This window comes from Lipotes vexillifer, unplaced genomic scaffold (assembly GCF_000442215.2).
Source record: "Lipotes vexillifer unplaced genomic scaffold, Lipotes_vexillifer_v1.1 scaffold535, whole genome shotgun sequence".
NCBI classification, from domain to species: Eukaryota; Metazoa; Chordata; class Mammalia; order Artiodactyla; family Lipotidae; genus Lipotes; species Lipotes vexillifer.
Genome location: NW_006792756.1, coordinates 962,871 through 974,635, shown reverse-complemented (window position 1 = coordinate 974,635; position 11,765 = coordinate 962,871). Strand labels below are relative to the sequence as shown.

Sequence of the window (11,765 nt, the reverse complement as noted above, 5' to 3'; positions counted from 1 at the left end):
CCCCCATTTTTTTTTTTTTTTTTTTGCAGTTACACACCTATATTTCATTTGATCACAAACATTTTTAGGGAAGTGCCTTTATAGTGTTTTTCAAGCACTCAACTTTATTTTACAGAAACAATTCTTTTTGCACCACATTTCATCAGTTTATAAAGTAGTTAAAAATTTCATAATCACCGTGACAAATACTAGTCACGTGAACATACTGAGTTACAAACATAACTCATTCATGGTGGAAATTCAACTCAACTGGTAAGAGAATTAAGTACTCTTAGTAGAGAGTTTCAACTAGTTGTCAATGTTTGGTAAATTGAGAGTGTAATCCAACATAATTTATAAGAGAAAATGGTGAGCATTGGTTAATCTGGCCAGTGAATTCAAATAAGGTTAGTTATAGACTCCGGTTCCGTTGAGAATGGTACTTTTAGATTTTATTTGCTACACTGGTTTCTTAATCCATTAGAATTTAGCTCAAATTATTGATTTTAATATGGAGGCCCTTATTAATCTGATTTGTTTCCACCCATAGTCCTAGAGATGCTTTTCTGGAAACTGGAATCAACAGAGAAGTTTATGGCCATTCTTAAGATTTTAAATTTCAGGTTAGACTTCTTTTCTTTCCCATCATGGACTGGTTCCCTTTGTAAGTTTCCCAGAATCTGTCAACGAATCCTTAGAACTATCCCTTTTTGTTCCTCTTATATGAGAATTTGCTAAAGAATATCCATGTAACCTCTTATTCTCTGTTTTTGAGGGACAAATAATTAGCTATTTCCTATAAATTATTTTCTTTTCTACAACTTACAGTGTATCTACTAACATCACAATGTGTTCAACAATCTTCTTTCTGTATTTCTCTTCAGGTGGCTACTTAGATTGTAGAGAATCATTAGGCCGTATTCAGCAGATGACAACTAATGCAGCTTTTTAAGATACACAGAAACCTACTTAGAAATCTTCTGTACTGAATCTCCAATCCATGGGCAGAAGCTGTTAACATCTCTCATACTCGGGACCAGGCACACTGGTGGGTTTGCTGTGCTCACCAGCCACACCCTCAAACAAACTGGGCTGGACCAGCATGACTGCATAGTTCCAAAGCCTCCACACAAGACAGGAAACATTCAGAAGAAGAGGTAGGGGTATAAACCTCTCTTAGGTGTATGTAAAATAACTCCCCAACTTGCAGAATGAATCTGGGTCATTTATTCATTATTCCATTCAACAAATAATTACAGAGCTTCCACAGGTGCAAAGCAAGCTCAAACTGCTTTTACTTTAGCCGGTGCTCCATGATATGTATTTGTGCCACCAGAAAATAAAAAAATCACAGGTCATATAATGAACAGACCACCTGAAAACCCAGCAACTTTGTCTATGACTGTGAGCCCTTAGATGTTAGAGAGCAGGCATCATCCTTGCTATTATTCTATGTCACAGAACTACTATCAGCCCATCTTTTACAAATTGCATTTAAATTAGAATGGCTCCTGGAAGTGAGGTCTATTTGGGGAGAAACAGTGTGTTGGCTGAAGACACCCAAGGAGTAAACACTGAGTTCTATTGTTAGCACAAACACCATCCCCTGCCAGTTGGATACGTATTTAAGAAATTTGTGTCAGCCAAGAAGAAGCTTAAATATCTATGGCACATGTGTTTACTGTGGAAATGAACCACCATGATTCACAAACAGGGACTGTAGGTGCTTAAAAATTGTTCCAGAAAAGCCTCAAGTTAACACACGTAAAATGGAAAAATTCATGAACATGCAATAGCTGTCAAAAGCAATTACAATAGTGGATCTTGATTATAAGAGAGCAAATGAGATACAACTTTTAACAGATGCAAGATTCTCTCTGACCAACATTTATCGTGGGCAGGATCAGGAAACAGAATAGAGATAGATGATTTTTTTCCCACACAATTTATGAGTCATAAATTATGAATTATGCGCTAATAGATAAAGCAGAGAGAAAATTAATTTAAGAGATGAGATCTGTTTTACAATTCAGAGAGCTCTTTTCTCTTCATCGGGGGCGGAGAGGGGGGGATTACATTTTGATGTGCGGTTTTACCAAAAATCTTTCTTTCTCTGAAATGAACTGCAATTTCTCATTATTTCCCTGAGAAGTCAGGGAAAGATGTTTGTGCCAAAGTTCAGAGGGTAAATTAGCAACACTGTCTCAACCATCTGGAAAAGTGCTGAACTTTCTACCATGATGGAAATGTTCTGTACAAACACTGTCTAATATGGTAGCTGCCGGCCATGTGTGGCTTTTCAACACTTGAAATCTGACTAGTTTGACATAGAAACTTAATTTAAATTAATGTTTAATTTCAATAGCACCACATGGCTAGCGGCTACAGTGGTGACAGGCTAGTCTAGAGGGTATCTCTGTCTTTCCCCTTTCCTTTAGTCAATCAGACCAGGCAGCTGGGGGTTATCCTTTACAAACTTGGAGCTTGTTTGAGCAAATATGAACATTAATAGCATTTAAAAAAACAGGAAACAGCAAAGATCAGCCTTCTAGACCCCTTTGCCAATCCACGTGTCTCCCTGCAGTCAGATATATTTTCTAGTGCTTTCTCGGGGGCAGCTTCAAAATGATTCAAATGGTTTGGCTTTCCACAACTTTCCCTGTTATGAAGGCAACTCTAAGAGTTTGGTGAGAACGCTTAGACAAAGAGAACCTGTAAAAGACTGAGGCGGAGTGTATTAGGTTGTGAGGAGGCAGGCTGCATAGCGAGAGAGAGATGAAAGCACAACCCCAGCTGTAGTTTTGCTTACAGAGAGTCTGAAATAAAGAAATGTACATCGGCATCACATAAAACTCTGCCTTGCTTATCATGGAATGCAAGACTACTAATACTTGTCCCCAAAGCAATCGATTATTTGCTGACTCCATTCCCCGGTCTCACTTGATACCTCTGATTGTTTCCTTTTACCTGTTTATTTTTTGTTGATGCATTACTTTATGAAAATTAGGTTTAAAGAGTCAGAGATTTAAGAGACATTCAATTTTAATGACATCCCTTGAGAGGGGAGAGAATGGAGGTTCTGATGCAATATGTCTTGCCCATGGAGATAGTGGTACCTTTTGAACTTAGCTCACTTCCTGTCAATAGCATTTCAGTAGCAAAGACTGTTTTGCACAGAAACACATACCTGGAGGAGCAGATCAGAAGTTGGTCTGACTCGCTGTTGGAAAAGGATGCTTAGCGTTCGATTCTGTTGTTCCAAATCAAACACTCTCGTTTTCAACTTTACACATTCCTCCCTTAGATCCTGCAACAAACACATTGAAAGAAAAAAAAGTCTATTACCATTAAGACACTTTTGCATATTATCACTATATTTCATCTGATCTTTCAGGCACATTAGTAAAAAAGAGTATTTTAAGCCTTCAAGCCCCCCAGAAATAGATCACACACAATGTTTTCTTCCACTGCCCACTGTCTGATAGAATTATTATGTTCAGGGAAGACCTACTTGAAAAAAAAAAAAGCACCTTGAAATCAGAAATGCATTAATCTAGCATGCTATTTTTGAAGATGGTGAATCTCAGCAATACAAAGTCAATTTAAGTTTCCACCTATATATCTGGCTTTTTCACTGTCTTCATAAAAGCAATCATAAAGCACAAACCACAGGACAATGTTTTTACAGTGAACAGAGATTTGATCAACTGAAGAAACTATCTTTTTTTTTTTAACATCTTTATTGGAGTATAATTGCTTTACAATGGTGTGTTAGTTTCTGCTTTATAACAAAGTGAATCAGTTATACATATACATATGTTCCCATATCTCTTCCCTCTTGCGTCTCCCTCCCACCTTCTCTATCCCACCCCTCCAGGAGGTCACAAACACTGAGTTGATCTCCCTGTGCTGTGTGGCTGCTTCCCACTAGCTATCTATTTTATGTTTGGTAGTGTATATATGTCCATGACACTCTCTCACTTTGTCACAGCCTACCCTTCCCCCTCCCCATATCCTCAAGTCATTCTCTAGTAAGGTCTGTGTCTTTATTCCCATCTTACCCCTAGATTCTTCATGACCTTTTTTGTCCGAGTCTCTCATACAGAGTGAAGTAAGTCAGAAAGAGAAAAACAAATACCGTACGGAAACTATCACTTTTGACGGAAGCTTCCTCTGTCGTTTGTAGAAACGAGTTGAAATTCTCAATGCGGCTGCTAACTGAGTCAGTGATGCATTTAGACGGAGTGAAGCAACTGTGAAGTGAAGGCTTATAAGGCCACTTGAAACTTGCCCATCCTCTGAACTAGTGGATTTCCATATCTTTGGGGGTGTTCTGGTCTTAGTGTTGGGGCATCCCCTTAGAGCAGCTCTTTTGAATAGTTCAAACACCAAGGAGAGCTCTTCCCCAGCTTTCATGAGGGGTGCTGATACGCGGGAGCTTTAGGATGCTCTAGAATCCCACCCAGGAGCTGCCTTCCACGTTAACTTGTGATAAAGACAGTACTTATACTGACATGTCTACACCCTCTTTGGTGGGGTTCAAGGAACACCAGGTAGAATAAAGCCCCAAGGCAAGGTTCTTCAAAAGCTGACCCTTTCTTACATTTCAAACTTTACCTTACACTATTTCCTGATTTGAAAAAAAAAAAAAAAAAAGGTTTCTGCTCTTACCATGCTCTTACCCTGTTCTTTAACAAGGGTCTGCCTGTTCTCGAAAGCACCAGGCATTCTGCCTCCTTCCCCCTCCCCGACCTCCCTTTTGCTTCTCATCCACCTCCTTCTTCCGGTCCAAGTTTGGCTCTTCGGTTGACATCCAGTTCAAATTCTGTTTCCTCCCCAACGCCTTTATCTGGCATCGTCCACTTTTATCTGCTCCCTTTCCTGAACTCCAGTAAGCCCTTAATGCCTCTTCTACGACATTTAGCTAACGTGAGATACTGCTTTGTGTTGATTTGCTTTCATGCTCTGGACTTATCTTGTCAATTAGATGACACGTTCCTCCAAAGGCACGAGAAGATACTCACAGAAACGCCAGCACAAGCATATTGTTCTGACATTTTTCCTTCACCACCTAGCACAGCACCCCACAGAGTAGTAGGAGCTTGGTAAAATTGTGTGATGATTTTGTTAAAGGGGTTAATGATGATGAGTTCTGTTCTCTAGTGATGGTGTGATAAAGAGAGTTTTAAGTTTCTCAACACTGCTAGTGTGTCTACCTATGTATTCTGAGGTGGGGCAGCTACAGGCCTCACTTAAGGCTCTGCAAGCAAGACAGGGTGCCAGTCCACAGCTCTGCTCCCCAGGACCTAAACAGCAGTCACAACGGTGAGTGCGCCTGTTTCATACATAACCTTGGGGCAACCTAAGTGTACAGCTAGAGAGAGGTCTAGCTTCCGAGGCTTTACCTGAGATGCATCATCATTTCCAGGCTTATTCATTCTATTTACAGGAGGCAAAGAGACAGGCCAAGCTATAGCTCAGTGCACAGCTTACACTCACCTCACCTTTTTAGCTAAATAAGGAAGCTTATGCGTAGGATGTTTTCAACTGATTGCTGCCTACAAATGCAGAGCAGAGCAAAGGAATGCCATGTCCAGATGAGGCAACCATGGTTCAAGCTGTAGGAGGGCAGCAGCTGTAAAAGCAGGGACAGGGGGTGTGTGCACACCTGAGCATGCATGCCATTTAGCAGAGGCTGTTTTGGGGGCCTAGGCACTGCTCAAATTAAAAGGCTAAATTTGCTGTCTTTATTTAGAATTCAACCTCTGTGTCTTGCTAATGCTAATTTTTGTTCTTAGCGTGTATATAATACTCCCTGCTCCCAAACGTTAATTGTTTTCACTACTGCTAATTAAGCAATTAATAAAACTTGACTGTGAGGTAAATAAATATTAATAGTACCTATTGGGTGGGAAAACACAATCATTCTCACTTGTGCGGGGTGGGGGGGGATGGAAACAGAAGCATATGAGTTTGGATTTGCAAGGAGAAAGGAGACTCGTAAGGAATACCAGCAACAGTTTTTAGTAGCAAAACTGAGAATAACTTGAAAAGATTTCTTCAGATGGGTAAAAAGAAAAAAAAAAAAGAAAGAAAAAAAATCAATATATTCTAAAGCAAGTTTTTGTACCAGTGCCCAAATTTCCATGGCCATTACTGTTACTTAAGGCAGTAAAAGTTCATTAGCAGGAACACACTTTATCGACCTTGAGAACCATTCATCACTCGTGGCTCATCTCGATCAGCACAGAGCAGAGGGGGGAATGGAGGGCTTTAGGAATGTGACGCTGCTCTTACAATCACTGACAAACAGAATTGAGCTGGACAGAAAATTTGTAGATATAAAAGAATATTCTGTGTTGTTTTAACATTCTTGTTTTCTTCACTCAAGCTGTGGATGGTAAGCGATGCCAGACAGCTGTCATCCCAAGAAACTGTAATCAAAGCCATGTGTGTGTGCCCATGTGCACACACATAAACACAGCCAGACTGGATAGATGGAAAGAGAGAGAGAAAAACCACAGTTTCCTTGACTACTAGGCAGAGTGTCAGCAGGCTGTCTGTGCTTCCCCTGGGCTCACAATGAGAACCCACTAACATAAAGGCCCATATGACATTTTGAGGCTGGGTGCAAGAGCCAATATTCTAATGCTGTCGATTATAGAGGGGAGAACTAGACTATGCCCCCCAGGTAAGGCATTAGAAACTAAAGAACTCTCCTGTTCAGAGGCCAGCCTCTGAGATCATGGCTCCCAACAGGGGCTGGACCATCTGCCCTCATCCACAACTTTTTTTTTCTCTGCTCCCTAGTATGTCTCAGGCCTCAAGGGGAGGCCCCCACTGAAAATATAAGGTTGTGTCTTTTGAAAGAAAAAAGGGGATGTGTTGTATGATGTTATCAGGAAGAAAAAATGCCAAAGAGTTGACTACATTTCATCTCATGTAAGCAAGTATAGTGGTCTTTGGGTTCAAGGAAATAGCCCAACCTGTTTTCGCAATCTGTGTGCCACTCTCAATTGAAATAAAGTAAGGCATTACAGCTGGATGCCGGGGAAAAATACACTGAGCAATGTGATGATACTGGTCTAAAATGGCCCTGTGTATCTTAATGATCCCAAACCATAACTTCCCTGGAGGATCCACACGTTGTACTCCTGACAAGTTTCACCTGTGTTTGGGGCTTCACTGCTGTGTAGTAGCTATGGAGTATGGTTACTTTATGCATTTAGAGCAAAACCACTGCCAGCTCCAAGTTAAAGGCAATTTAGGGAAATGCTGGTTGATTAGAAGCTCGCTATATACTGATATTACCACCGGAGTACTGTTGAAAACTATTGAAATCTGATTTTATCATGTACAATGATATTATACTGGTATTCCTATTTCAGAGGCAGTGTGTATCATGGGGACACACTGGATTGGCAGTTAGGAGGTCTGGGCTCTGGTCCTCATTACCCACATGACCTTGAGGAAGTAACTTATTCTGGTTACGCCTCTGTTTCCTCACCTGTAAATGTAGCTTCTGCACAAAACCAGGCTTTCAAGACAAGGCATGCCTCAGCTGCTTCATGAGATGGCTTGTCAAGGGCCACCTGAATCCTTCCCTTAGGCTTACTGGACACCACATCCACCAGCCTCTCCCAGTCACAACCCTTCTCAGTGTCTGTCACTGATATATCCCTATCTCTTCTAAGAATGCTGATACTTCTGTAAAAAGAAAAGGATTACTGGAAAAGGCTGGTCACATCTCAGACCAACCAAGGACCTCAACATCAAATACTTAAAAAGGCAAGACAGGTAACATAATTGTATCGCTGAATCAGGCCAGTTCTAATCAATAGGAAGTGGTGAGTCTCGTGGCAAACTGAATACTGCAAGCCTTCATCCAAAAGGCATTCAGATGAAAACATTCTTAATCTGGGTGATGGCTAAACAGTTTATGTCATTACAGTGAAATGAGCCTATTACCAAAGCTAGTTGACAAGCTCAGGGTTAAATGTTCACTAAGGTCCCTGGCAGTTGGGAAATTCTGGGGTCCAAAATAAGACTGATTCTTAGAAAGCTTGATTTGGAGAAAACTCCAAATTTAGAGTCACTTTTGACTCCATGCATGTCAGATCCTGGACGTCCTTGCTAGCGAGGACTGGCGATGCTTCCAGAAGTTTTAAGAAATCTACTGGCTTCCTTGCCCTTTTGTTTTATTTCCTGCAATCGTATGTAACTAATCATTGGGTTTCAACCCATCTGTTGATTTTTATAGCATCTCTTCTGGTATGCCAGAAAAATACCTTTTTGGTTGCCCAGGGAGGAGGATATGAAGTCATGGCAGATTTGCCTTTGTGTCATAACAAATGATACAGTCCAAATTTGTACCGAATGGTACAAAGGGTAAGGGCATGGAGTGGAGTGCAGTAACCCTAGGTTAACATACAGGCTTCTAGCAACTGGAACTATGGGAAATTTATTTTCGTAGCCCTACCTCACAGGATGGCAGTGAAAACAAAACAATTCAGTGCATTTAAAATGCTGGACATGGGGTCTGACTCCTTGGTAGTGCTAAGTAAATATAAACAGACTCTCTTCAAGGAAACCAGATCCTACCCACACCATTGCTACACAAGTGGACCCAGATGGCCTGACCACACCTCCTACAAGGGAAATATGTAGGAGTTGGGAGTTCTTTTAGCTTCAAGCTACAAAACTGTGTTCTGCTGCTATGTGGTTGGCTGTATTGCTAGATTCTACCATACAAAGGCCTTAATCCACGTTGGCAAATTAAAAAACACCATGAATATTTAGCGATTCTAAAGGACATGAAGGTAAGGCTGAGGTTGTTGATATGCTGGAAAATAACTCCAGGGAAAAATGCTTTTCTTCCAAGTTTGGTGTTAGTGGCAAAAAAAAAAACCAAAACCTAGGAGAGTAACATTTTCAGTGAGTGTAACTGACTTAATGAAGATAAAATATATTTCAGACAAAAATATGAGTTTAGCTCAGGTTACTGATTTCACTTGCACTTATAGACTTGGACCTATGATTTGGAGGCATAAGTGGAAGTGAGCTGGGTTTAATATTGTCATTTTGGCGTTATTGATCTAAAGGAGGGACAGTCAGCTCTCTTAAGAGAACTCGCAGATTTTTGAGATAAATTGAATTACTTGACTAGGACATGATATGTACATTTAACAGAAGCTGCTAAATTTATGGAAATAATTTTTTTTTTCTACCAGTATTTGGAAAGGAAATACACTCTGTAACTTCAAGATGCTTATCGGAGCCAATTCCTGGTATGCCAGAAAAACACCTTTTTGGTTGCCCAGGGAGGAGGATACGAAGTCATGGCGGATTTGCCGTTGTGTCATAATAAATGATACAGTCCAAAACTGTATGGTTATGACTATAATTTTACCTCAAGGATTTTATGTGTGTGTGTGAGACCTGGATAAATCACTCAAGATTTCTGTTTTTTACTCTGTGCCAGCTACATCCCTCTTTAGAATTAGGTTTCTCACCTGCTTTTGGAGTACATTTTATTTCCTATACTGTGCTCTTAATTAAAAAGAAATTTTTGTCTTTTTGTAGCAATTCTACAGTCTCTAGAAAAACTGGGAAGTGCATGTTTCTGCAGAACATGATTCTTTTGGAATCTCTGAAAGCCCAGACATCTTTTTTTTTTTTTTTTTGGCGCAGCACAGGCGCCGGACGCGCAGGCTCAGCAGCCATGGGTCACGGGCCTAGCAGCTCCGTGGCATATGGGATCTTCCCGGACCGGGGCACGAACCCGTGTCCCCTGTGTCAGCAGGCGGACTCGCAACCACTGCGCCACCAGGGAAGCCCAAGCCCAGGCATCTTTGCCTGCTTCACAGTATCCCTGAGGTATGCTATCTCACAGTAGCATATCTTTTTGTGTCTTTACTGCTTGACCGTACCAAGGCAGATTTATCTGTTTACTAGTTACTATTTTCTGTGGCTGACCTGAAAGGTCCCATTTTCCTTTATATTGTACCAGACAGCTTTCTTGTCTCTTTTCTGAGGCACCATTAAAAAAGACAGGCATGAGAAGTCTTTCAACAGTTACACACAGAGCTGCAACAGTGCCCCTTCATTCCTTAGGTTTGTAATGAAATGAGTGTCGAGTTTCTAACAGGAGGAAAGCAGTTGAGAAATTAAAGCCTTTGAAAAAGAAAAGGCATTCAAATACATTGTGACAGAAATCATGGGTTGCCCTTCAACATCTGTTTCGACCCTTCTTCTACAATAAGGTGACAATCAATTTTCAGCTGGGCACATACCCAGAATAAAGACTCCACTGTCAGCTTCCTTAGGTGTGGATGTGTGATTAAGTTCTGTTCTTGGAGATATAAGTAGGGAGGTGTGAAAACTTTTGGAAGTTTCTCTTAAAAGACAGCTGGTGTGTGTCTTTTAGCCTCTTCATTTTCTTTGGCTTTCATTTCTTCCTGATGGCTGAAATGTGGATGTGATCACTGGAGCTAGATCAGCCATTTTGGACACTGAGGTAACCCTGGAAATGAAGGCCACATCCTGCAGCATAATAAGATGGAAGCCTGGATGCCAGGAACCCTATCAACTTTATGGAGTAGAGTCATCATACCAGTCATGTACTGTCCACCTGTATATTTAGATCTGAGAAATAAATAACTGATTTTATTTTATTTTATCTGATTTAAGCCACCATTATTTTGGATCTCTGTTACTCACAATGGAACCTAATTCTAACCTAATAAATGTGCTCAAATCTCTATTTATGTAATGTTAATGTAAAATCTGAACCAGTTAAAATCATTTGTAGCAGCAAGCATGATATTTTGACAGAAGTAGTTGGGGGAGAGAATCTAGCAAAAATATTATTCTAATGCCTCTACAGTATACATTTAAAATAATATTTATTTAAGTACCTTTATGAGAAGTAGCAAACCCCTAATAAAATTGTTTTCAATTAAAAAAAATCAAAATGTCATAAATGATTTTGCTCTCCTTAGCCACATCCTCCTGAACATGCCACATGATCTAAGATTTTCTTTTAAAGAGGAAATCTATCTCACAGAGAGGTAAATCAGAATAAAAAAATTTGAAGGAATCAGAATTTAGCCTCTCAGACACATCATGGAAGGAGATGCAAAAGGTTCAGTAAAATTCACCAAACCTGCCAAATTTGGGCAACTACCTGCATTTACCCACTCTGCCCCAATAACATGATCTGAAGGCAGAATAAGAAGATGACAAAGGAGAAGGTATAGAAATTTCAGGCTGAGAAATCACCATTTGTTGTCTTTCCTAACTTTATGAGGAGAAACTGATAAATATAATTGTATATATTTAAAGTGTAAAACATGATAATTTGATATACATTACATGGTAGAATGATTACCAAGATCAAAATTATTAACACATCCTCACCTCACATAGTTAATTCTCTTTTTATATTTTGTGATAATAAGGCTTAAGATCTACTCTCAGCAACTTTCAAGTATATAATACCACCATTTGTTTTATCTTTACCACAAACGTGTTCCTGGGGGAACAACTCTACATGTTCCGTTTTATAGGACGACCACAGCAATTCTGGGAAGTAGACATTGTTATCCCTATTTTACAGAAGAGGAATTAAGGTCCAGAGAAGTTAAACAAACTTCCTAACCTCAAAGATCTCTTGCTGAATTTTAGGCCTCTGTTAATGCGGCCCATCACAGGCTATTCATTTTATAGGAGTCAGAGGAATCCATCAACTTATTTAATGTTTGCATTTACTAAATAAAAATGATAGG

At 40.0% G+C, this 11,765-nt stretch overlaps 1 protein-coding gene across 1 annotated transcript in view; it reads right to left on the bottom strand.

The window, feature by feature from the left end:
• NCKAP5 (NCK associated protein 5) overlaps positions 1 to 11,765 on the bottom strand; it is an 876,414-nt gene that overhangs the window by 134,352 nt on the left and 730,297 nt on the right. The window contains exon 9 of the mRNA XM_007465897.1: positions 3,167 to 3,286. Within this exon, the coding sequence (XP_007465959.1) occupies positions 3,167 to 3,286 (120 nt within the window). The remainder of the gene's footprint in view (positions 1 to 3,166; positions 3,287 to 11,765) is intronic.